This window comes from Oenanthe melanoleuca, chromosome 1 (genome assembly GCF_029582105.1).
Source record: "Oenanthe melanoleuca isolate GR-GAL-2019-014 chromosome 1, OMel1.0, whole genome shotgun sequence".
In the NCBI taxonomy this organism is placed as follows: domain Eukaryota; kingdom Metazoa; phylum Chordata; class Aves; order Passeriformes; family Muscicapidae; genus Oenanthe; species Oenanthe melanoleuca.
In genome coordinates this window covers 86,936,721-86,961,178 of record NC_079333.1, presented here as the reverse complement: position 1 = coordinate 86,961,178, position 24,458 = coordinate 86,936,721, and the positions used below count along the sequence as shown (strand labels likewise).

At 39.7% G+C, this 24,458-nt stretch overlaps 1 protein-coding gene across 11 annotated transcripts in view; it reads left to right on the top strand.

Annotated features, from left to right (window-relative positions):
* MCF2L (MCF.2 cell line derived transforming sequence like) overlaps positions 1 to 24,458 on the top strand; it is a 148,186-nt gene that overhangs the window by 63,764 nt on the left and 59,964 nt on the right. For 10 of the 11 annotated variants that reach the window (XM_056500544.1, XM_056500121.1, XM_056500464.1 and 7 more), the window contains one exon: positions 19,005 to 19,088. In XM_056500544.1, coding sequence (XP_056356519.1) covers positions 19,005 to 19,088 — 84 coding nt within the window. Of the gene's footprint in view, positions 1 to 1,718; positions 1,835 to 19,004; positions 19,089 to 24,458 lie in introns of those variants that run through there. The other variant, XM_056500626.1, reaches the window with a different exon arrangement.

Here is a 24,458-nt window from a genome sequence, read left to right as displayed (position 1 = left end):
TTGCAAGAAGGGTGTTTGCACAAGCTCTTTATCAGCCAACTGCTGGTGGCTGCACCTGTAAACCTTTAAGGCAGTGAATCCAGCCCAGCAGGGGCTGCCAGGAGGTGCCAGGCAGAGGTGTGTGCTTTTGGGCAAGCTTGTAATAGAGCTGAGTTTTTCCCTAGTCAGGTACAATGAGAGCTCCTTTCTGCTTGCCTGAAGAGGAAAACATGAAATAAGCTCAGTGAAGTCAAGGCTTTTTTGTTGTAGGTTTGTGGAGACTAATGTACCTACATGCTGTTACCTGTTCGTAGCTGAGCTGCAGTTTTCCTCACTAGTTAATAAAATAGGGTTATGAAAAATAAGATGTGCATTGGTTTTTTTGTGCCCTAAGGAATTACATGCAGGTAACAGCAGGGACATGAATATGTGTTACATATGAGTAATTTCACATTTTTTCATAGCACAGGAGAAGAAATTCCACTGAAGAGAAAGATGGACATTTTCAGAGACTCAGAATGAGGAAAAAATGGAATATCTGAGGGCCCCTTATATCTTACTCCCCTAAATGCTCTGAAGAAGTGTGTACAAGATATTTCTTAAGAAAAATTTCTTGCCCTGAAATTTCCCTCAAAAATATAGTTCAGCAAATAAATCCTCATTGGGAAATTTTAAACACTCTTAATACTACTTCACTGTTGTTCTGTTTGTCTGAGGAGTGTATTTGGTTCTCTGCTGATCCTTTGAGTTGGGTGGGTCTCTGCACTTGTTGTCCTTGGTACTGAGCAGTTGGTGTCCTGGAGAGGGGTCAGTGAGTGTTCAGCATTGGCTGCACTGCTGTAGCGTGGGGCTGAAAACAGCAATTACAGGATGTGCTGTGCTTGAGCATGGAGAGATGGCAACAGACATAAAATCTGTCATGTTAAAAGGACAATAAATACTTCAAAGATGGGCTGTGGGATGAGACATGAACTGAGGAACCCTCATTTGCTGCCACTGTAGTGCAGGGAACTACAAAGAGTGCCCTCACCTTTGATCCACTTGCCTTGTGCTTTTTCACTTAGTGCAAATACAGGGGTAAGAGCTCAGTTCAAATTATGTTGAACTAATCAGGTATGCACTTGGTAAGGCAAGAGCTGTGGAAAATAAATGCATTTTTTTGCAGAGTCAACAAGAGGAAGAGCAGAAAGAATGGCTGGGAGTTGTGTCTTACTCTTGAGAGATTCATGGGCATTAGTTCAGCTGCTGCATGTGTCAGAACAGGTGGAATTTGCTCTTTGGCCTCCGTTTAATCTTTCTTTGCATTTTCATTCTCCTTATGGAAAGGGGAAGAAACACAAAACTGTTTCAACAGCCTCTTGGGGTTGAGGCATTTTCCCAGAACAGCAGATGTGGGGGACCCCAGAAGCATTGCTTTCTGTTAATTGTGACATCCTAATTGGTGGTGGTTGGGAGGCTGATGGGCTGCCAGGTTTGTGTAAGTTTGCATAATTACATCTCTTACATGGCTGGTGCATCTCATTCTGTTATTGCTCCTCTCAAAACAGTGAGAAGGTTTTTAAGGTGTGCTGAAAAATGGGGCCAGATGAGAGGCTGGCAGTCACAAACCACCCTTGGCAGAGGCGGGGTTTTCCTGTTTCACACAAGCCTGTCACACCTGGGCCAAAAGTAAATACACCAACAGGGCAAGCTGCAGGCTGTGAGGTGGAAAATAAGGGTAATGCTGCTGTTAAAAAGCTTCTCCTCCACACTGCTGTCCTGAATGGGCCAGGAAGCATCCCAGGAAAGTGGAAAAGAAGGAGAATGTTGCTTTAGGTTGATTAAAATCGCAGGGACTGGCTGCTTTTCCCATCAGGTAAGGGCACTGGCTTCCTGTTTGGAGGCTGGAAACAGGACACAGCTACAGCTGCTGTGCTGCACTTCTTCGTGGATGTTACAGCAGCTCTTTGCAGGCTTGGATGTTTTAAACTTATTTTATAGAAGTGGCTCATTAGAGGAATCACTGCATTTTAAAATAATACGTTAATATTTTCTTTAAATCCTACATCTACAAAATAAAAAGGTCAGGTGTGATTTATGTCATGTCTTTCCTCAGAAAGCAACTCCTGTGAGCTTTACCTCTTTTCCACTGCCTAAATTTAACCAAGAATATCCTGCTGCTAAGTACAAGGGATATTTTGTTGTCTCACTGTAGTGAGACTTTTTTCATTAAAAGAAGTTAATTTCTGGGGAGTATCTAAAGCAATTGTCCTGTTTGCCTCTCCAGAAGAAGTCAGTCTGTTTTCTGCTTCTTTCCTTTTTGATCAGTGGAAAATGGTCTTGTCTTTTGCTGGTATTAAATATCTTCTTGTCTGGAGGAAACTGTAGAGCTTGTTGAATCCCAGGAGTGTGAAATAATCAGCAATGGGAGAAACCGAGATACCATTTTGGAAGTATTCAAGTGGGGGGAATGGTGACCTTTGAGGATTGCTCAGTGCATTTGTTTGCATTTTTTCACACTTGTCCCATGTGTGGGGACTCTGTGGGTTGCACAGCCACAGCTTGCTGCAGTGTGCCTGCCTAGGCCACAAAAATTCCACATTGTGAGTCAAAATCAAAACTGCCTTGTTAAGTAAGAAGTGGCATTTTTATCCTATGAGTTATGAAGGTTTTACCATTTTTGAGTGTAATCTCACAACAGTGTGGGTCAGATTTATACAGTGTAAGAAGAACTCCAGGTTGGTGGCCCATTCTGAAGAATTTTGCTTATATCTGCCAATCTACGATGACAAGTAATGACATGATCTTATAACCAGATTTTTTTATTCCATTTGAAGCTATGAGTAATCCTTCAGTACTGAAATATCATAACTAACTTGTCCAAACCCACCCCAACTGATTATTTTAGAGATGTGATGAAATGAATATTTTTTTAGCTCCTAGTTTTGCCTCAAATCAAAAGCAGGTCTCTCTTCTTGGCTCTCTGTCCTGTTTGCTCTTTATGGATTTTTGGGAATGATGATTTCTGCACATTTTCCTTTCCTTCCTTTGCAATAAATAGTTTTGTAGCCTTTATCTGTGTTCATCAGTATTGCAAAAGCATATGATATTTTCTTTGGAACCGGTTCCCCCACAACTTTTGACCTGAAAGTTTTTCTGCTTCCCGAGTATCTTGTTCATCTGGGAAAAAAAAAAAAAAGATTCTGTGTACTTTAAGAGTCATAAAAAGGGTGTCCTATTGCTGATAAAGTTTTATTTTGTACTTTGGGTATAAATGTATTTGATTGTGGCACAGCACTTCATTGGTTGTAATGGTCTCTGTTGGTTTGCCTTGATTACTGAATTAATATTCTTACTAATATAGATGTTTTAAAATACATAATAAACCTGTTTTTCCTTTCCTAATTCTAATTCCTGTGCTGCTTTCACAATGTGTTTCTGTTGTTATTACTCATTGTTGAGTTCTCCTTTCTGCTGCCACTAAACTCCACATCCATTTTTTTTCCTGCTTCATTTGTTCCTTTAATCCCACTGCTGGAATAAAAATGGATCTCATCCTCTTGATTTTTTCCAAATTTTAGTCCTGCCTTCTATCCAAGCTCAGCAGTGGTTCAGTTTCCACCTTCAATTACAGTTTTCAGTTGTCAGCAGACTGTAATCTCCCACCTCTGAATTTTGAACACCCCTGCAGAAGCCTTGAGCCCCAAGCCAGAAATCCTCTTTTCCTCACAGTCTGAGTAGCAGTGTCTCTGTGCAGGCACTGCTGTGCTGAGTACTGCTGCTGTTTGTGAAGTTAAAAAGGTCACATCCATTTCTTTGTTGGCTGTGCAGCTGTGGACAGAGAGAGCTGTCACTAAATGCTGCAGGATAAAGTGCTTACTGCTAACTCCTGTGTGATTGAACTAATCCTGAGAAAAAGTCCAGTTTTTGTGTCTCTGTGAAATGAGAAACCTTGGTAACTCTGCAGCACAGCCAAGGAGAGGTCTGTGATTAAAGACCTGTGGGGGAGCTTGTTTGGAAAGGACATGTAAATAAAAAAGCATAAAATGATTAATCAGTTCACAGAAAACCAGAAAGATGTAATTTCTAAATTAGAAATTGGAGCACATGTGTGATAACTGCATTCAGTGGCCAGGCTGCTCCCATGGCTTTGGGGAAAGCCCCTAGGAGCAGTCATGAGCCCAGAGAAGAACCATCCTTGACAGGGTGTTAATCTGCCTTAAAAATTACTGACATCTTCCTTTGCCTGTTGTTTTAATTCTTAGGTACCTGGTGTGAAGGACATGTAATCTTCAAAACTGAACTTTATTATTATCTTAAAGTGCAAAGTGTACTTCTAAGATGTAATTCTCAGCAGCTCTCCTTATGTTTTTTCCAGGCATTATCTTTTTGGAAGATAGTGCAGGGTTCAGCCTTTTGATTGAACAGCATCCTTTACTTTTAAGTGCTCCAGCAACTATTTGTATTTACCAATCTGCTTATTTTCAGTGAAAGAGTATTTCTTCGTGGATGGAAGTTTTAATTGGGTTTTTTTTATTGTTGTTTCCTGACCATGATTTTTTAATGGTTGTATTTGCTTAAATTTAACTTTGGATATCATGCAGGGACATTTCTTGATGACTTAGACCCAAGCTGAAAATTGCCAAAGCAGTTTCAAAATGGATTATTTTTGTTCCTGTGTGAAGATTTAGCAAGCTGCTTAGTATAATGGATTTATACAAACATATATGTGTGTGTGTATGTATAATGGATGCATAAACTAATTTTAATCCCTGGAATCTTTTCATGTAAACCAGACAGAATTATAAATCTTGAGTGCTTGATGACTTCAGAAAAAAGAAACCTCTTTTGCATCCATTCTTTGAAAAAAAAAATCAAGGAGGATTAGAAGAAGAAAATGAATGGAGCTTTTAAATAGTCTAGTATGCTAAACCAGAAGCCAACAGATTATGCATCAAATTGCTCCATGTCTTCAAAACTCCACAAATCTATAAATTCTGCAGCTTCAGGTGTGAGTTAGGAATATTTTGCTAGGGTGTTTTTTTGGAGAGGGTACACATTTGCATTATACTAAGAATGATCCTGTGAGAATAGCTTTTGTCATGCTGAATGCCACATTATTTTATTGGTGTGCTTTTTGCTAAGTACATCACCCCTGAAGGAAAAATAATAATTCTATTTTAATGTTGAACTTTTCAGACTTTAATAATCTTTACCACAAATATTGCCACCCTTATGCTGCACACTTGAACATGCTTTAGAAAGCAGGTACAGTATCTTGTGTATTCAAACCACAGTCATAGCTTCCTTCTCTGGGTTTCATAAAACTGGGATAACACAGTCTTTAACCTCAATTGGCTTTGCATCCATCCTTTACCAGCTTCTCCCACAGTGTTCTCCTCCCTTCTGCAGGCTGGAGCCTGTCACTCACATCCCATGCTGAGGTGGGATGGAGAATTAACCTGAGTCCTGAGCTTGAGTGGAGCTGAAATTAATTTCTTTGCATTTATAAATACATACTCTTGTGCCCACCAACATTCTCTCAGGAGGGCTCTTGCTTCTTTGTGTTTTAATAGAGCTTAAATTTGCCCTGAAGTCTTCATGCTAACATGCATGCCCACATAGCTTGATTTTCCTCTCTGGTTCTATTTTAAGCTGGATCATGAAAGCCAGGGAAAGATTTTATGGTTCAATGCTTTTGCTTTTTCTTTCTGCTCTTCTCTGAAATGCACAGCAAGGAATTCAGGTATTATAACCATAGAGCAAACATTTCTCCCATGCACACTGTCTGACATAGACTGTTAACCCAAAAAACCACTTGGTTACTGATTACTCTTCTTTCACCAGAAGAGTGTTTCCCAGGAGCCTGTAGTGTCATCAGCCCAGATTTTTGTGCAGAGTGGAACTGCTAGGGGAAGAATTGCCTTTGCCTGAACACCTTTTTAACCAGGCATCTGAGACCAAGTTCCATAGAGACACTCTGTGGTCTTCTGTCCCTGCAGCAGAGTGGGGGGCAGGTTCCAAGGCTCCTCCACAGCAAATCTTGACTCTCTGTATCCACCTTTTCTTCACTTGTGTTGCTAAGTCTGAAGACACTGGTCCCTAGAAGTGGGAGGTGAAGGTGTGCCTAGTTGGTCAAAATTGAAAGATAACAGGGTTGGAACATACAGTGTTTTATTTTGGTGCTCTTAGCCACAGACATTATTACATCTTGATCAATCTGGAAAAAAAAAAGCTCATCCCTGGAAGTGTTCAGGACCAGGTTGGATGGAGCTCTGAACAACCTGATTGGGGGCACAGGGATTGGAACTAGATGATCTTTTAGGTCCCTTCCAACCCAGGCCATTCTATGATTCCACAATATATGTAACTGAGGGGTTTGGAGGCTAGGAAAGAGTAATCTATGGAGCCTGGAGGATGACTGTTCCATGTTTCTGTTGTGCTAATCCAAGAAATTGAATTGTTTTTAGACTAGTACTAGGTTTTCACCTGAATGACTGATTTCACTGTTTTCTCTGCTGTGAAATCTGAAGGCAGAAGCCTGTTAAAACGTGGCTGTCCACATTGGGTACAATATAAAAGGACTATAGAGCAGTCAGTGTTGATTAATACAAAGATTTATGGTTCCTCTCTGTCCTGACAATGAGAACAAGCACAACCAACATGTTATATGTCGTTGTCTTTCCTCTTTTATATTCACAGAGGGTTTTCTCATTTGTATTTATTTTTTCTTAAGGAAATACCCAGCTTACCAAAGTATCAGGTTCCTGACTCTTATTGTGTTGACCTAGGTGGGAGTAATTCCTATCTGGAGAAGGGTGTAGCTCCACTTCTGCATGGTTTTAATCTCTGAAGGAGGCTATAAAACTTCCTCTCCCTCTCTGTGGATGTTTGGAAAGTGTTCTCATGTCTGCTTTATCATCATTTATTACCAATCAGATAATAAGGGTTATATTTCCTGCATGCTGTGCTGCAGGTGACACCAAGCCCTTGCCACTGTTAACAGAAGTATCTGTCCAGCCAAGCATATTGCAGTGGAGTCTCTGCCTGCTGTGGATACCAGCTTGGCACTGCTGAGTAGGAAGTTAATATCAGTGGGTATACTTGCACAAGAGACTGTTCTTCCTGGAGCTGTGCTGTGGTGCAACAGCCAGAAATAAAAATGCTGTGAGTTGTGCAGGTCCTTGAGGAGTACAAGTCATGATACTGATCTGGGAGCAGGTTCCACCCAGCAGGTTGGGTGGCTGTCCTGAAAGGAGGGAGTCTGGGCTTAGAGCCCAGACATAGATCCTCTGTCTGACACTGCAACAGATGCTGCTACCTGATCTCTGAGAGGTCACCTGCTCCCTCTCAGCTTTCACATGTGAGAGTATTTACATGACTTGTGGGAGTGGTGTGACGACTCATTCACTGTTTTTTTAACTCTCTGCACAATCTAATGTGCTAATCACTCGCAAAATACAGAAGAGTTAAGTAAAATATTTCTAAGGACAATCACTTCTTTTAAATCTACCTTTATTTAAAAACATCTGATATTGCTTAGAAAACTCTTGTGTTTTGGCTTACTACAGAATGTAATGACCCCAAAAGGAAATAGCAGAATTGAAAATAAATTACCATGATTATATTCTTCAGATCACATATTAATGTCATACACTGAATATAGCTGCTGGTGTAGATGGTGGATTTGTTAGGATACATTTGACTGGTGTGGGATTATCAACCGTTCCTGCCCCGTGGCAGGTGAGTGGTGGGAACACAGATGTGGGGTGCTTCAGAAAATAACCTCTAGTGTGGTCTGTGAGTGACCTGGGTTTGTTTTGGTTTGCTTTTATGGGATTGGTTGATGGCTGGGAGTGCTGATGCAGAAATGGAGCTTTTTACCATCTGCAAATGGGATTTTGTGAACAGATGTAACCATCAATTCAAGCTTTTTATCCTCGCTGTCCTCTTTCCTTGACCTCTCTTGTTGGGAGAGGACTCTTATAACACTGTGAAGTGAAGAAAAACAATCCATTTGTTTTCATAAGGCTGTTGCTGTCACTCGTACTCCTTGGCTCACTCTTTGTATTAGTGAGTCTGAATGGCTGATAACTAATCTCAAGTGTATTAATTAACAGGTAGTCTGTCACTGGGCAATTCTTTAAAGGCTCAGGTAAAGCAAGTCTGCTCAGCGTTCATGTCTGAAAGATCATATGGAATACTTGTGTTCTAGTTTATTTTGTCATTTGTTGCCTTATTTTCCTTTGTCTTACTCAAAAGATTTCAGTGTATTTCCACTTGCAAAGTCACATTGTAGAATACCTTTTTGTCAGGGTAGGCTCCTTCATGGGGAACAGGTGTTTGATGGGTTTCTCACCAAGGAAAACACCACCCCAGTTTGGTTCTACCAGAGACATGTGGGCAAGAATTCCCTTACAAACAGGAAAAGCTGACTGTATTTCTGGGGAGCTTTCTAGCCAAAAGTTCATTGGAAAAAGGGCATTTGTCCCTTGGGCAGTGATTTCCCTGTGTGGAATGGGGGTAGGTGGCAGAAAAAGATGATAACGCTAGATTTACCGTACCATTGTTGGTTAAAACTAGAGCTTTTAAAGGGAGGGGTTTTTGACAAGGCACACTTAGGATTAATTTTTTAATGCATTCTTCTCCTGATAATGTTGGAACAGTGCATGTGTTCACATTTAAAGCAAGCAGCTTGCATCGAACGCGTGCCAGCGCTTTATGCAGGAAGACAAGAAGGGGCAGCCAGCAGCCAGCAACCCTTCGGAGGACCTCTGAGCCTGCTGACAGGCACACTTACTCTGCATGTAATTTGAAGAAAGGCATTGTGCCCCCAGTGGCTTGGCTTCCAGTGAAAGATGGAGTTTTGTGCTCTCATTTTGCACTGAGGATGAGCTCGCAGATAAATAGGTCACTGTCCACGGAACTATTTTGCTCTAAATTGATTAGAAGCAACATGACCTTAAGCCTGATCTCCTTGCTCTACAAAGATATTGCTGAATTGTGGCTGCTTCTGAAGAAATGCACAGGTGTGTCTACTGTTTCAAATTTTCTTCGTTGCTTGATTGCAGGTCAGGCAGGAACTTTGCCAGATAACATTATCCTACCGAGGAAAATAGGATGTGTTTTAGTGCAAAGGTGAAAGTTGTATTCTGCTTGTGTGCATTCATGTATAAATATAATTTATTGGTGTGGCTGTGTGTTTTGTCCTTGTTCAAATTTGCAGTGTATCATTTTATTTGCAGATGTAGCTCTCAGTACACCATATGTATCCACAAACTATTCCTGTATTTTACATGGAAGGTACTTTGCTCGGGATTCATTCATGCCGTGATTATGGTGATCGGAACAGCTGCTAAAGCTTACAAGGAGAATTTGCTATTGCAGAGAGCTGTCCTGCTGTTTCTGGTTTACAGTGTGTTGTAATTTTCAATTCATTGCATTTTGTATGACTATCAGATACATAATTTCTTGTCATCCCTATTGGAGTTGGAGAAAAAGCAACGTTTCTTTCACAGGATACAATTTGGCATCGCCTAGTTGTTAGTCCAGGCGGGTTGATCTAAAATGAATTATTTCTTTAATTCCTTCAGTCAGAGCTTTCTATAGAAATGTTGTTTCTGTTAAGATATAATGAAATAGTAGACATATTATTTGCTGTCAATAGTGCAGCCACAGTTCATTGCAAAATGAAAGCAGGTTTTGTGGAACAGGGACAAGCAAAAACTGCGTCCTTATTCTGGTGCCTGAATCTACATTCCCAGTTCTGTTTTCTGCTTTTGGTATTCATGACTACTGCAGAGGAGACAGAGAGCACTGAGCCCATGGACTGGTGTCTAACTTTTCAACACTGTTGCTTTTTGAAATGTCAGGTTTAAATAAAACAGGTATGTAAAGGGTGGGTCTTCTAACTAAAGGGTGGTTCTTCTTACTAATCTTTAATTAGTACTAATCATCAACACGTGAGTCTGAGTGCTCTGCTTCTCAAGCAGTGCTTGATGCCACCGGGGTAATACTAAAAGGCATGCTGCTTAGGAGGAATGAATGAAAGGTTTAAGAAAGATGAATATAACCAGATGGAAAAGGTGTAGTAATAAGCCTGAGTAACTTTTGTTCTTTATGTGCATCCCTGAGAGGGGAGGGGTGGATTTAGGAACCCACTGATTACTGTAGGAGACAGTGAATGTAGAACCAGGGAGTGGTTTGTGTCAAATCATGGTGGTGCATATGTAACCATGCCCGGACTACTTGTGTAAATTGCCAAGTGTAAAATAGGGTGTTTTTGTTTGTATTTGATCGCTGAGAAATAAAGTGAGCAGGGCTTTTGTTAGCAACTGCCAAGGCTTAATTCTCATCTGTTGACTGCCACCACTTCTTGTGGGCTTGTTCAGTGTGCCAGAGATGATTCCTTTCTGGAGAGCTGTTGGAACATTCTGCTCAAAGTGGGCAGAAGGGTTGTTCCCTTCCCTGGCACTATTCTTTCCTCTTCCTCCTGAGCTTTATGTGGAATATTTTTTGTGCCTACAGTCAGCAGATGGGAGGAAATGTAAGTGAAGGAGAGGTCTCAGCAAGGCTGACTGTATTGCACTAAATGATTCTGTAGCTGCCTATGGGAGATACTGAGCTGTGTCCATGTCCTGCATCTGAATTACCTGAAGTAGTTCATATTTTCAGTGCTTTAGAAAGGCATGACATGTTTCATCTTTCTCATGGCATTAGACATTAAGCCACAGTGCTTCAAGAGCTCTTATTAATAACTCTGTCATCTGTGTGGTGAGGTGGGGCACCCAGCTGGGTTATGAATTCAGCAACCTCTTCTTATTAAGTAATCTGTAATCAGAGTCCCAGATACTGGGAAGTTTACAAGTAAATGTTCTAGCTGAAAACTAGTATACAGCTCAGTGTTAGCCTTTCTTTCTCTCTCAGACTCACACATTCCCTTCAAAGCATTAGTTTATAGATGTATAGATACATGAAAAACTGTACTTGTGTAACAGTACCATAAAATAATATATTGTCTCTTAGAAGTTATTCTTGCCATCCTCCATGTTGTTGAAATTATAAAAGTCAAGAAAAACCTTACTATCAGGGCCTGCAATGACAGGAAAAGGAGCACCAGTTTTAAATTGAAAGAAGGTAGGCTTGGATTGAGCATAAAGGAGAAAACCTTTTTTACAATGAGGATGGTGAGACCCTGCAACAGGTCTCCCAGAGAAGTTGTGAATGCCCCACCCTGGAATTGTTCAAGGCCAGGTTGGATGGGGCCTTGAGCTACCTGGTCCAATAGAAGGTGTCCAGCAATGTGGTTGGAACCAGGTAATCTTTGGAGATCTCTTCCAAACTAACCAACTCATTCTGTGCAACCTCACAATTGTTAGCACTGTTACAATTTATCTCCAGAACAGATGTGTACAATAAGCAATTAGATTTTACCACTTTGCTCCTTTATAAAAGTGTTTGTTCTTTGAACAGAGTAAAATCATTCAATATTTAAAATCTTACCATGCTTCCAAAATGACACAGAAAAATAGCATTCTGTGGAGCAGAATTGCCAGGTATTCATATTCATACAGCTGGTCCTGTGTGTTGACTTTTCAGTTAAAGCTTTGGGACTGCTTTGAGATTCATATTCTTCTGGAGAGGAAGAGTTGAAAGCAGGTGGTTTCATGGGAGATAAATCTTTGGTTTAATTCTCTGAAAAATGTCCACTTCAGTGTATGTGTTTCAGCTAAGTGATTGCATCATTAGTTTTTAAGGCTCACTGAATATGAGTCCTTTAGCTTGCATGTGGCTCTTCTGTTCAGAGTTGATCTTTCCATTTCCTCTATTTGGAAGACTTCCTCTTCTTTGCAAAGCTTTAGTATTCTCTAATCATTTTCTCAGAGCATTAAATCTTACTAAAATGCAGTTGGCAAAATCTAATGTCTTTGTTATTCCATAGAGGCTTGCTTGCTAAAGTACTGAGACACATCTGTGTCACTTCTCTTCCTATCACTTGAGTCCTGGCCAGGGGAACATTCTCTGCTTCTCAGCCTTTCTCTACTATTTCTCCACTTAAAAAAAAAAATAAATCTTTGCTTTTTACAAAATCTGCTGCTTGTAGATGACTAAGTACATCTAATACTTTGGAAGTATTTCTATTCTGTACACTCAGCATGATTTGCAGTATTAGGGAGTTAACAATGCTGCAGTCTGGGCAATATTTAAGTGTGGTTCCTAGCAGTCTGAAACTATCCTGCAAGAACAGAAGAGGGTTTACCTGGCTTCCTTCAGGACATCCTGGAAAGAAGAGAGCAATATTGTTGTTGCAATAGTAAGAGCATGCCATACACATGAGGTTAATTTTACTTTTGGGTAGTAGGGTACACCTGACACTCTTGCTGCTTTACCTCTCAGCCCATTTTGTGCTTAATACAAACTATGGCTGTGTGATGTGATTCTAAGTTCCCCTTGCTTCTCAGTTTGGAAAGAGAGTAATTATTATGACTTGAAATAACACAAAGAATGTGTCTTTCTCACCAAAACAGTCTGTGTGCACTTGAGCATGCACACAGCAAAGGCATGGTAAAACAGATCAGATTCTATAGCTGGTGACACTTTGAGATGTCTGCAGCATTGCAAAGCACATCCCTCTCACCTTTTGTTTTACTTTGGATTTTCTTCAAAAACAAAGAAATACTAGGTTTTGGGTTTGATCCCCAAATTGACTTTCTAATTACTACACAGTTTTCTTCTAGTTACAGATTAGCTAGTGTTTAGTCTCTCTTGTAAGCCATATCCAAACTTAAAGGTGATCCCTGACAAGCTGAGGGCTACAGAGCAGTGTGTCAAGTAGGTGTCACTGATGAAGCAGAGGAGGAAGAAGCTGTGGTATTTAGCACTCATAGTATCCTGTGAATGCATCTATTATACATGAAAGGGAGGGGATTGTATTTTCTCTCTGTGCTTTGAGAAGATGCTATTTTGGCAAAAGAAGACAAAGAACTTTTTGCCTTTTGCAAAATGGGAGGTGGAAGAAGAAAGAGGAAAACACTCTGACATATAATAAGCTGTCAAATCCAATAATATTAGAGTTTGAAAAAATCCGAAATCTTGCTTGTCTCTCAAAGTATGCTTTTGAGCAGATATTTAATAATCTGACTCAAGAAAATGAGGACTGTTACACCTCCTGTTATTTTGGCCAACAGTATTGCATTTGCTGTATACCCAGAAACTTCTTTTTTTTTTAAAGGAAAGATCAGTGTTTAATCACCCTACCTGAAACCAAACATCATTCTCATAGTTTTGTAGGTGCCAAATCCTCAATTCTGTGATCTCAAAGAAGAAGCAGGTGGATATTGTGATTGCAGAAAGCAGAAATTGCTTGAGTAAGGTAGAGGGTTCAGTAGGTTTCTGTACAAAAATGTTGGGGTTTTTTGAGGTTTTTTTTGTTTGTTTGTTTGTTTTTTTTTTTGTTCTTTAATCCATGACAAGTTCCTGCCTCTCATATGTAAATTCTGGAGTTGTGGCCTTTGGGCATTAATTTGTGTGTCCTGTAAGTAGTTGTGGTGTTCTTCAGGTATGATCAATGAAGCAAAATCATCTAGTTTCATTTCAGTGAAATAATATAAATATTACCCAAATATAGGAAACATGAGCAGTGCTGCAGAGATATAATTGCTGGACTTTGTGAAGGATCTGTCAGGTTTTCTGATGAACATTTAAAATGCCACCCAAACAATAAGTGTCTTTATCCTCTGTGGTTGGGGTTGTAATACAGGGAATATTGTTCCTAAGGTTTTGGATTTTCTTTGGCAGTACCACTTCCAAGTCTTGGCTTGACTAGATCCTTACTTAACACTGAAGATGCATGGGATTCCATCCTAGCCTGTTGGAGCACTGGGTAATAGTAGTGTTACTCTCTGCTTATCCTATTGCTTATTGACAATAGGCCAGGCAGTCTTAGCAAATCTACTCATCTCAGGAATGCTGTGGAAGTGGAACTTGTATAAAGCATGATTCTCTTAAAAGAAAAGGCATCTCAGCATAAGGATCTGCTTTATGTACCAGGGCTTTTGAGAGGAAATAGTCTTTTCTAACTAGGAGAGGAAATGGGAGATAGAGCTTAGCTGTAAAAGCTGTAAAGCTTTTACAAGTAAAATTCTTATGTAACTATATAATTAAAAATCTGTATTGGACACTCAATAGGAAGCTGTTTAGGGCACTAGTTTGTTTTATATCTCTTTGTGCCAGCAACTGGGATGCTGGTATAGGCAAAGAATCTGCATTTTCTGCTTGCTTAAGATATTTTAGCTCACCAGAAACAAACAAGTTGCAAAAGCACTGTTTTGCCCAGTTTCCTTCCCAGCTACACTTTAACAGACAACTGTGTTTTGCATGAAAATTTCTGAATTTATTCACTCACTTTTCATCATTTTAGTGATGGTGTAGTCAAATGAAATCAGAACGAACTCTTCCTAAAAGTATTTTGAACTGGTGAGATTTGAAACCTTAGTTTATGAACCCTTGCACAAATTCCTGTCATCAGCCTGGTGTGGCTACAAATAGCATGAGGACCTGAGGAGCCTCCTCTGCAGCTTTTGTGCCCCAGCACACCAAGCACTGAGCTTTGTCACTAACCAACCATGATTTTTAAATTCAGCTTTAAAGGTGGAAAGCTCTCTTGGCATCTTGAGCAGCTCATTAGTTTTAGGTGGCTTAGAGCAGAAGAGCTCTGCTGCTCTGGTTCTTCCCTGCTTGTGGGGCCTCACAAAGGAGCTGACTGTTAGTGGTGGTTGGGGTGAGAAGATGCAGAGGGAAGAATAAGGAAATGAAAGATTTGCCTTGGGGCTGAGAGGGGTGAAGGGACTGCTCTGAAAGTCATTATCTTGCATTTATAATTACCAGATGGGAGGGTGGTGTAATGAAGAGATTTTTCAAATGAAGACCCTCTTCATAAAAAGCATTCAACTCTTTGGGTGGGTAAGCTGTTCCAGAGGAGAAGCAAAGCAAAGCTCCTTAAGAAAAATGCAATATTTCTTCAATTTAAGGCGTGTATTTCATAGAGAAGCCATAGACAAGTTTTCATGAAAATTTTGCAGACTCAGCAAGAAAGAGGGGGAAGAAAAATTATTTGTCATTTGATTTCTGAAGTGCTGCTGGGATCTGTGCTGAAAGGCATAGCTGTGCCTGGTTGTGTACAGACAGATTGGCTTTCGAGTCAGCACAAAGCAATGGCCATAGAATTTCCTGCAGAATTACTCAAAGGGTGGTATAATTCCAGCTGGCTTGCTGGGAATTTTATTAAACTGGTTGCAGGAGGCTCCCAAGTCATGTTGGGAGGCTTCCTTGGGTGTCATGTGGGTGCAGTCAGTTCAGAGTCCACTCAAATGTTGTCTCCTGTGAAAGTGGGTTAGCTTCAGCGTGTCAGACAAACTACAAATGATGATGACTTTTAATTTGGTCAGAAAAGGAAGAGGGGATTTTTATCAATAAGGGAAATTCTTGGCTGCAGTGACACTGATTGTTTTCTCAGATCCCAAGATCTTCAGGGCTTGCTGGCACCAGGTAATTCAAGAATAAGTTATCTTTGTGCCCTTTGTGTTTTAAATCTGTCATCCTGCTTCATCTGAAATGCAGTCAGGTGCTTCTGATGGGATAGGGTCAGGTCCCTCTAAGCCATCATCCTTTATCATTGAGACAGGACTATCAAAGCAAGATTTAAATTGAATTAGAACATGATAAAACTGCAAGATTGTAGTTCACATTTTTAGTGAGACAGGCTTTTTTTTTGTAATAAGAACCATATATATTTAACTGATTCTTTTATCTTAGTAAGATGACACTTCTGCCCTCTCTTACACTCATAATTTGAATACTAGATAATGTGGGGATTTTTTTAAAGAGCCTCCAGTTGTCAGCTTAGAAAAAAGATCTTTGCACATTCCCAGCTATTTTATGTGTTGGGATTTAAAAAATAGTAATAGAAAAGCAGTGCTAACTTTAGAGACCTTATTTTACTGTTTATTACCACCTATGATACCAGATGCACTATAATTCCCAGGGGCTTTCTTTTAAGCTTCTTAAGTAAGCTCCTCAGGAAAGACAGGATATTCAAGCATGTTTTGATATAAGCAACTTTTTTCAGCAATGAATTTTGGGTACGGTAAAACAAACAGACTCTTAGGTCTCTGCATTGAAAATATTGTGTAAAGGAGAAAAGGTAGAAGAGGGAAAACAGTGGGCTGTGTGAATCTTAATCTATTCAAGTAAAAGCAAAATTTGATCCTATGAAAATTCCTTACAAAATAGTGAGCAGATTTTCAGTAGTTCTGTATTTTAATGTGCACTTAATTAGCTCCACAAAAATGGAAATGGTCCCTAAAGAATGTAGCAGGTGGCAGGTTCTCTATTTAAAGAATATTTCCAAGGAAATATTTTCCCCAAAGGCCATGAGAGTAAGGAGTGTGTGCTCTCACAGTCTATTCAGCATGTGTGCCTTTTGTTGCCTTATCCTTTTAAAGAAATAGCACATTGAAGTAATGACAGACAGCCTTGAAGTGAAATCAGGTTGAACCCCAAACAAACTGTGATGAACTCTCTTCTCCAGAGGGATGCTAAATGTCAAGGAAATGGTGCAGAGCAATGAGTTTTTACAATTGCATCTCCTCTGGAGGAAAACATATTGAGGAGGGATTTCTGGCTAAATCCATGGGTGGTAATACTGGGTTAAAGTGTATCCTGTTGAGCTGCTGGATGTGACCTGTTTGGCAATTCCAAGAATTGCATTTCCTTGCACTTTTTTTGTGCTGCTATTTTTTATCTTGGTTGTTTCAAGTTATTGAAAATCAGCTCTGATCTTAGTGCATACTTGGCCTTTAGAAGTATGTCTTGAAACCAAATCAGCATGAGCAAGATGAGATGGCTTTGGTGCAGGGCAGGGCAGCAGGAAGGGCAGTTTGGTGTCTGTGGACACATTGTGCTGCTCCTCCACTTCCAAACAGATGGGCTCTTACATTTGAGTTAAAACTGGGTTCAAAACCAGGAGGAGGAAGAGACTGTCTTTCCAGTGAAGCAGTATTTGACCACTGTTGTGGGGCTGACCTGTGCAGGTGGCAAAAGCTGCTGCTCCTATCGGGGGGGCACTGGAGCAAAGAAATCTAGACTTGGGTATTCACATGGCACATGTGCACATTGCAGAGGGATTGATCACAGGGCTACAGGGGGAAATGGTGATCCTTATGTACATAAAGAATTTCTCTTCCTTGGGAATGTCCTCTGACAGTGAAGTGTGTCATGTATTTACTTACATATGCAAAATTCAACTATTTTACTACATGCTTAGGGTGCAGTGCTATGCAGTAATGAAAATTATGTCTGCCTTTGACTTTAGGAAGGATGGCATTTTGTTGTCTGATGATATTATTTTCCCTTTTCCCATCTCCCACCAAAAAATTGGCATTAACACTTGTAAGAGTTTGTGTTCAGATTACTGGTCCACCTGCAGATACTGGTTTGCAGAATAATAGCTGTGTAGTTTTTTAAACACTGCTGCAGGAGGGTTCCTTGTATCATAAGGCACAGACAGGAAAAATAAACTCTAAAATAATCTTTTCATTTAGGGAACTGGGGTATTCCTCTTCTGGAGATTACTTGGCCATCTGAGATTGGAGTTTTGAAACATCTGTGTTCAGTGTTCTGTTGAAAACATTGAAATGGTGACATAACTGAAGGTCTGGGTGAAATATGACTAGACAGTTAAAAGCATCCACTTATGGGTTTGACAGCATGGTATGCAGAGGTCCTCTGATCAGGGAGCAGTTCACCGGATGCAGGAAAAGAGCTCTGATCAGTGTGTGACCTTGGCAGTGGTCATGGCTCTTCCTCTGCCCAACGGGACCACAGAGAACAGAGAAGTGCTGTTTCACAGTATAAGTTCTTGCTTATCTGGAAGAAGTAACTGAAAGTGGCTTTTTTGCTATTCTCCAATAATTGCAGTTCTCAGAATTTTACATATGTGAGAATTGCTCATAGAAGTGTCTGTCTGCTCAGTGACAGCAAGTCCTTGAGGACCAGAGCTCTACTTCAGCTTGTACTTCTGTGCAAGTGAGACCCTTACTCCAGTTTTAGGTTTTTACTTACTTTTCCTGTGCACATTCACAGTGTCAAAACCTATCTAAATGGCATTTCAGTGTACATTAAAACTCAAAACTTCAATGTCAGTATAATGTCAGATTAAAAGAAATGTTCATAACCAAATAAAAAAAAAGCTATGTTATCCCTTCTATACTTTTCAATGAGGCTAATATGTGGAATAATTATTTTTAGGAATTGCAAAAGAGTACAACTTCTTGTTTTCTTGTAAAAAATGAGATCATGGTTTATGAATGAAGCAACTCTGTCATGCAGTCTTTGTCACAATCAGTGAAACTCAGGTTTCTGCTTGACCTCTGGAAACATGCTGTGGGAAATGCCTCTGCTGAAACACTGGGACAGAAAACCAAGGGTTGGGAAAGCAGAATGGTTGTCACTAAGCTGAAGTAGGAGGGCTGAGCTAAAAGCTTAAGCATTGCTTTGTAATGTGGAGGTAGAGGGAGTGTGTGTTTGTGTGTTTTCAAGGGGAGGATGTATTTTCAAACCAGTTCTACCTATCTTATTTAATGCTGTTTTCTTGGGGTAGTTGAATATAGATGACAGGCCAGAGAAATTGTAAGTTTCTTGGTATTGTTTGATTGAGAAGATTTTAATAAAAATTGAATTTAATATGTAAAAAATCCCACTGTCTAACATCATTCCTGAGGAATATTAAATCTACAGTGTTTTGTTCAGTGACAGTTCTGTACTGCTTCTAAATGGCAGTAAATGTAAATTCCTCTTTTATTAGTGTGCTATTCAAAGAAAAGTTTGCCTTTGGCAAATACTTGAAAGACTCCAAAGATTTTCACATATTTTTCAAAAGTTAGACAGTTTTCTGAGTTTTTGAGGTTTAGGGATTTTATTTTTTTAATATGTGGTTTGAAATTTTGCTTAAAATGACTTTTCAATACAATTTTTTTTTCTCTTTACAGATGAAATCATGCATCAGGATATCATTCCCCTCTATGCTGCAGATATTCAGGACCAATTAAAGAAACAATTTGCTTATCTGTCAGGTAAGACTGTGGTGTTCCCTCCTATACACAGTGCTTAGATTCACAGTCCATCCTGTTGTCCTTTCACAGTCTCTGAGGATTCTTCTATAAGAAATCAATGAGTAGCTCAAAATGCAGGGTGCCAAGACTTGTTGTTTAAGGATTTATTAAAAGATATTTTTTTAAGTGTAATAAAAATTTTAAAATTACAGGTAATTTTCCAGTTAGCTGGAGATTGCAGGATGAATGCTCTGGTAACTGCAGTGGTCTTGCAGTCCTCATCTGCCAGCCCCATCTGCCAGGGGCTCAGCTGTCATGTTTGATGCTGAAGCCCAAGGTGACACCTTGGTCCTGACTGAAGTGGTGGAGCAAGCACCAGGGTTCCATGTTCCCCCCAGTGTCAGTGCTGGGCTCAGGCAAGTGTAGCATCATGTTCTGGACAGGATTTTGGACTTGGCATCCCTGGCTGCCTTCTGCAAAGGAGCCTGCTTTGGGTATAAGGCTGTTTCCAAAAGCAGCACAGAGGATCCCTGGGTTACCTGTGCCCAGGAGGGGCTGGAGTTTGTGCCCTGCACATCTTGGCTGCTGAGCTCAGTCCATTTCCACACTGAGCCCACAGCTGGCTGGTCGTGGGCACAGGGAGATGGTGCCTGTGCTCACTGATCAGGCTGAGTGGAAAAAGGTGCTGAAAAGCTTCTGAGATTGTTCTCCTGTCTTCTGCCTGTAGAAGTTCTGGCAGGTGTGCAGCAGTGAGCTTGCTGGGGCTATGGCCCTGTCCTGCCCTCCCTCCAGTACACAAAAAGGGCTTTGCAAATGTACATCAGTGGCTTGGCAGAGCTGCCCTGCATCCTTCAGCATAAAGGAAATTTACCTGAGCTACAGCTGGACTCTGTGACTGCTCCCTCTCTCTGAATCCCATCCTGCATCCAATCCAGAGACACAGGGGAGTGAAGCAATGTAATGCCTTACTTGGCAAGAGCTCACTGAATCTTGTTGTACCCATGATTAACATTAATTATGATTTATTTCTGCTACACAAACTAAACTATGGGTCTGCAGTAGTGACTGTTTTCTGTGGGGTGGTGGCAGCATTTGGAAAATAAGAATTTTTTTTATTTTTTTTATGAAGTTGGCTGTTCATGCTTCATTTGAGATTATAGTGTTTAAGCTACAATTCTTCTCTGGAAATTTATTCTTTTGACTTTCCAAGCTCATTCTTATCCATGGGCAGAAAATGTCTCATAAGAGTGTTATGCAAGAATCAGCCTATTTATGAAACTGTTAGTGGGTTTATATTTTGCCCCTCTGAAGTGAGGGAGAAAACTGGTGATGGTGGTAGATGAGTTGCTGAGTTCACAAATTCACAAGCATCTTCAGCACTGAATAAATCCACCTGGCAGTGGAGCTTAGTAAGAGGAGCCATTCCTCATTCTATTTTCTTCTATCTGTTCACACTCATGTCAATTAGAATTTTGTTTTATTTGTCTCAAGGAATAGGTCAGCTGCATTCCTGTGACTAGATTGTTGTATTTTATTGTTTTTGGGAAACTTGAGTGTTAGGCATTTTCATTTCACTCTGGAATTCAGGGGTGTTTTGTCCTAATGTTCTCCTGCAGGATGTTGATGGTTAGTTCTCTGTGCTGTACCAAACAGTGGTTTTACAGGTTCTGTGAATGAAGGAACAGAGCCAATGTTTTGATATTTGATTTATGTACAATTTGTTGTTACAGCTGAGCTCAGGAGTGACTTTGCTCTAAGCCACTCAAGATGTGTGTGTGAATGGGACTTTTTTTGCTTATTACTAAGTTACCTTGGAAATGCAATCTTAAGTACATGGCATAAAACTCATTAAAATGGAAGTCCATAGATTGCTAATGCCTTTGGTAAAACAGCATGTTTGCAGGTGTTGCTGAATGTCTTAGATGCATTTTTGATTTTAGCTGTTGGCTTTTTAACTGGAAGTCAACATGTACGTGAGAATTACTTTAGTTTCTCTAATAGGATGTATCTAGGTCTCATGGGACACTTGCTTGAATAGGGAATGAAACCCAGTCTGCTTCTGTGCCTAAAGGCCCTTCCTGAGCTGCTTTCTGTGTTTTGGTCTGAATCGGGGTCACTTCTTACTTGTGTCCCTCATTGTGCTGGATTGTAATGGAAATGCTGCAGGAACATCCAAATTAGACTTGAAATGTAGCAAAATTAAGTGAAAACTTCCACTGATGCTTCAGTTTGTCAGTGAATATATCAAAGTGCAGTGAAATCAAGGTGCTGGCTCTTGCTCAGCAGTGAGTATGCAGTTGTGTTCAGCTTAAATCTAAAGGTGGGGCAAGCTGTGGACATGGCTTGTAATCAGTCATTCACACACAAAGTTTATAAACCCTGCAGTTAATATTTTACCTCAGGCACTGTTGTTTACTTTTTGCCTTCTTTCCCTGGAACAAGGTCCTTATCTGGGTTAAAATAGTTACTTTTGTTGTTGCTAGGCTATATTAAGTGTTGTGTCTACATGGTTCAGTGTTTCACCTCTTTTACCTTTGCTTTCTTTAGTCACTATTAGTGCAACCACTTTTTCTTCCTCATTTAAAAGGGTCTTCTGCCTTTTTTTTTGCTTATTTTTGTTTTTTATCCCATGAAGGGCAGTGTAAGGTCCATTTAACAGTCCCTGGAAAATGTATTCCTTATGTATTCCTCACAGTCTTTCATTCATGGTTTATATTTTCTTTCATAAGTATCTACTTTTTCCATGATTGCTGTGTGACTTTCACACCCACCCAGCCTTGTGTCTGTCTGCATCACTGTGTGCAAGTGTGTTAAAATAAATATAGATGGAAAAGGGCATACAGACACCTGTGCATGCTGATATGCATCTTAAATCATTCAAGCTGTGTGATGTGCAAATGGGACTCTTGGCCACCATGAGCACTGAACCAGCTGTTTAACTCCCTTTCCTCTGAATGCCTATTTATGCATTGTACAACTTCAAAGTGTTTCCATTAAAGGAAATATAAATATGGGTTCATGCTATTTACATTTTTGCCTATTGATTCCTAGTTGTTTTTCTTTCCATTGAAAAATTTAACATTGGTAGTAGCTTTCAAAATGCTTATATCTTTGACTTATAAATATATACATATGTGCTTGTACTTTTATCATTGTAAATAGTAAGCATCTCACTTTGTCTAAGTTTATTTTCTTGGATGTTTATTTTCTTGCTGTCCTCTGTGGAAATGACCTGACCACTCCTCACTAGTCAAGCTGTTCCCCTTGAAGTAGCTCTGGCTGCCAAGTCTGTAAAACTAAATTTGAGAATTTCTGAGTGGATCCTTTGCCACATACACTGCAACAGTTAGCTAAAAATATCAGCCTGATTTTTGTTGCTGATATAATATAAACAGTATCTATGTTGTGTATGGACAGTGGAAGTGGTATTGCTTAGCAGTCTCTGCCTTGCACAGGTGTAAGCTTAACTGCTTTTCATTTACTGTGCTAAACCTACTGTATGTAGAGATTTAAAAAAAAATCAAAGCAAAAATATAGTAAAGGAAAAGATAAAAACTGAATCTCTTGGCTAAAAGATTTCCAGTTCAAATATGTTCAGATGCAAACTTCTGTATTGCAATCCAATTTTTTAGCCAGTATATTTACTGCTGATCATCCTGGGCAAAATGCAGCTTGTGAAGTTATGCAAGGAAAACTTCTCATTTCAAGGAAAGAACATTTTAATAAATTCCTCTTGAATCTGTTTTTCTTTGCAAAGGATATGCAGTGAAGCTTTTATCCACTCCCTCATTGAAGTCTACATGTAATTTCAAATACTGAATTCTCCAGTTAAGTATATTATGCAAGCAGAAAGAAGAAACTCCTTATCAGAAATGCACAAGCATAATAGCTGAACCACTATAATAGTAAAACAAAAAAATCTGAGGTAAGCTCTTTTCTCAGTCACATGAGGACCTCACTTTTGACAGGAGTGCAATTTTTGAGCAGCATCTTTTGAACTAACATTGCAGATCTGAGCCATTCAGCAAGGATGATGCTCTTGCATCTTGTGTGTGCACATTGGTCAACATAGAGATCATGTTTTTTCTCATAGTCCAAAAACTGTTTCGTTTGCATTACAGAATCAGGCCAGAAGACTTTTTGCTCTAATTATCTAATTATATCCAGCTACTTCCTTCCTTTTTGTGGGGGTGGTCAGAAGGTCAGAGCACTTTTGAGAATACCTTTTTTTTTTTTTTTTTTTTTTTTTTTAATGCAAACAGGAGCAGACTAGTTAGGGAAACATTGCAAAATAATCTCTTAGTCATCCTTCTGGAAGTAAGTGTAAGCAATTTCTTTGCTGCTGTCAAACTTTGCAGTCCATACAAAACCCCAAACAACTGGCATGGCTTTTACAGGGTTGTGGGGAATTACCCTTTTCTCTGTGTTGGTGTGTGCTTGTGCACTTGTATGTGCAGTTTTTAGCAGATGTACAATGCACAAGTTTGGAAATTTTCCTTATCTGCTTTCTTTAAACTGAAAAGAATACTAATTTTGTCTCATTTGAGATTTTTTTTAGATACCAAGTTCCTAACATGCCTCTTAATTAGAAATTCTGAAAATGTTCTATAATTTCCTTGGGTTAGCACTTCTCTATCACCCACTCTGCTTCATAAAAAAAGAAAACAAGTGCAGAAGACATAGCAACTGTGATGGGAAAAGTTAGATGTAGCAGAATATAAAGAATAGATGCTAGATAATTGGAAACTGGAAATTAAAGGAAACTTTACCATCCCATCTCACAATGGGACAGCTGATTTCCCATGGTTATTTTTTCTACTGTTTTCATCCACAATACCATAATGCTGTGGGTACACACAATTTTAACAGCTGGTGATATTGCTGGTGTTAGTTGTGTTCAAAAGTTAGGAGCATGAAGTGTTACTTTCTAAGCACATTTAAGTCATTTTGCTGCCTAGCCTGTGGAGCTAGTGCAATTTAATGTTTTTAAAATGTGTGTTTCTCCAAGCACTGGGCTGTCACTGTTGCAAACACTGACCTTAGACCAAGGCTCATAGATCTATTTAGAAGATACCTAACAGGGCTTTGATAGAATTGTCAAGGTTTATCCACTGAAAAATTTCCATTTTATGGAGGCAATTTGTTTTGTTTGACACTAAATCTGTTAAAGAAGTTTCATGTGAATAGACTGCCAAAGTCATGTGTAAGTCAGTTAATCATGAAGTTTTCCATTAATGAATGCTCACAGAAGTAGGGTGGAAGCAGATCTGCTTAATTTAAAGTAGTGTGGTGTTTTTATTTTATTTAATTGCTGAAATGAGCTTCAGTCCTCTTTACTTCTATGGTGCTTCCATTTGTAGTTGGAAAGTAATAATCCTCTCAGTTGCAGAA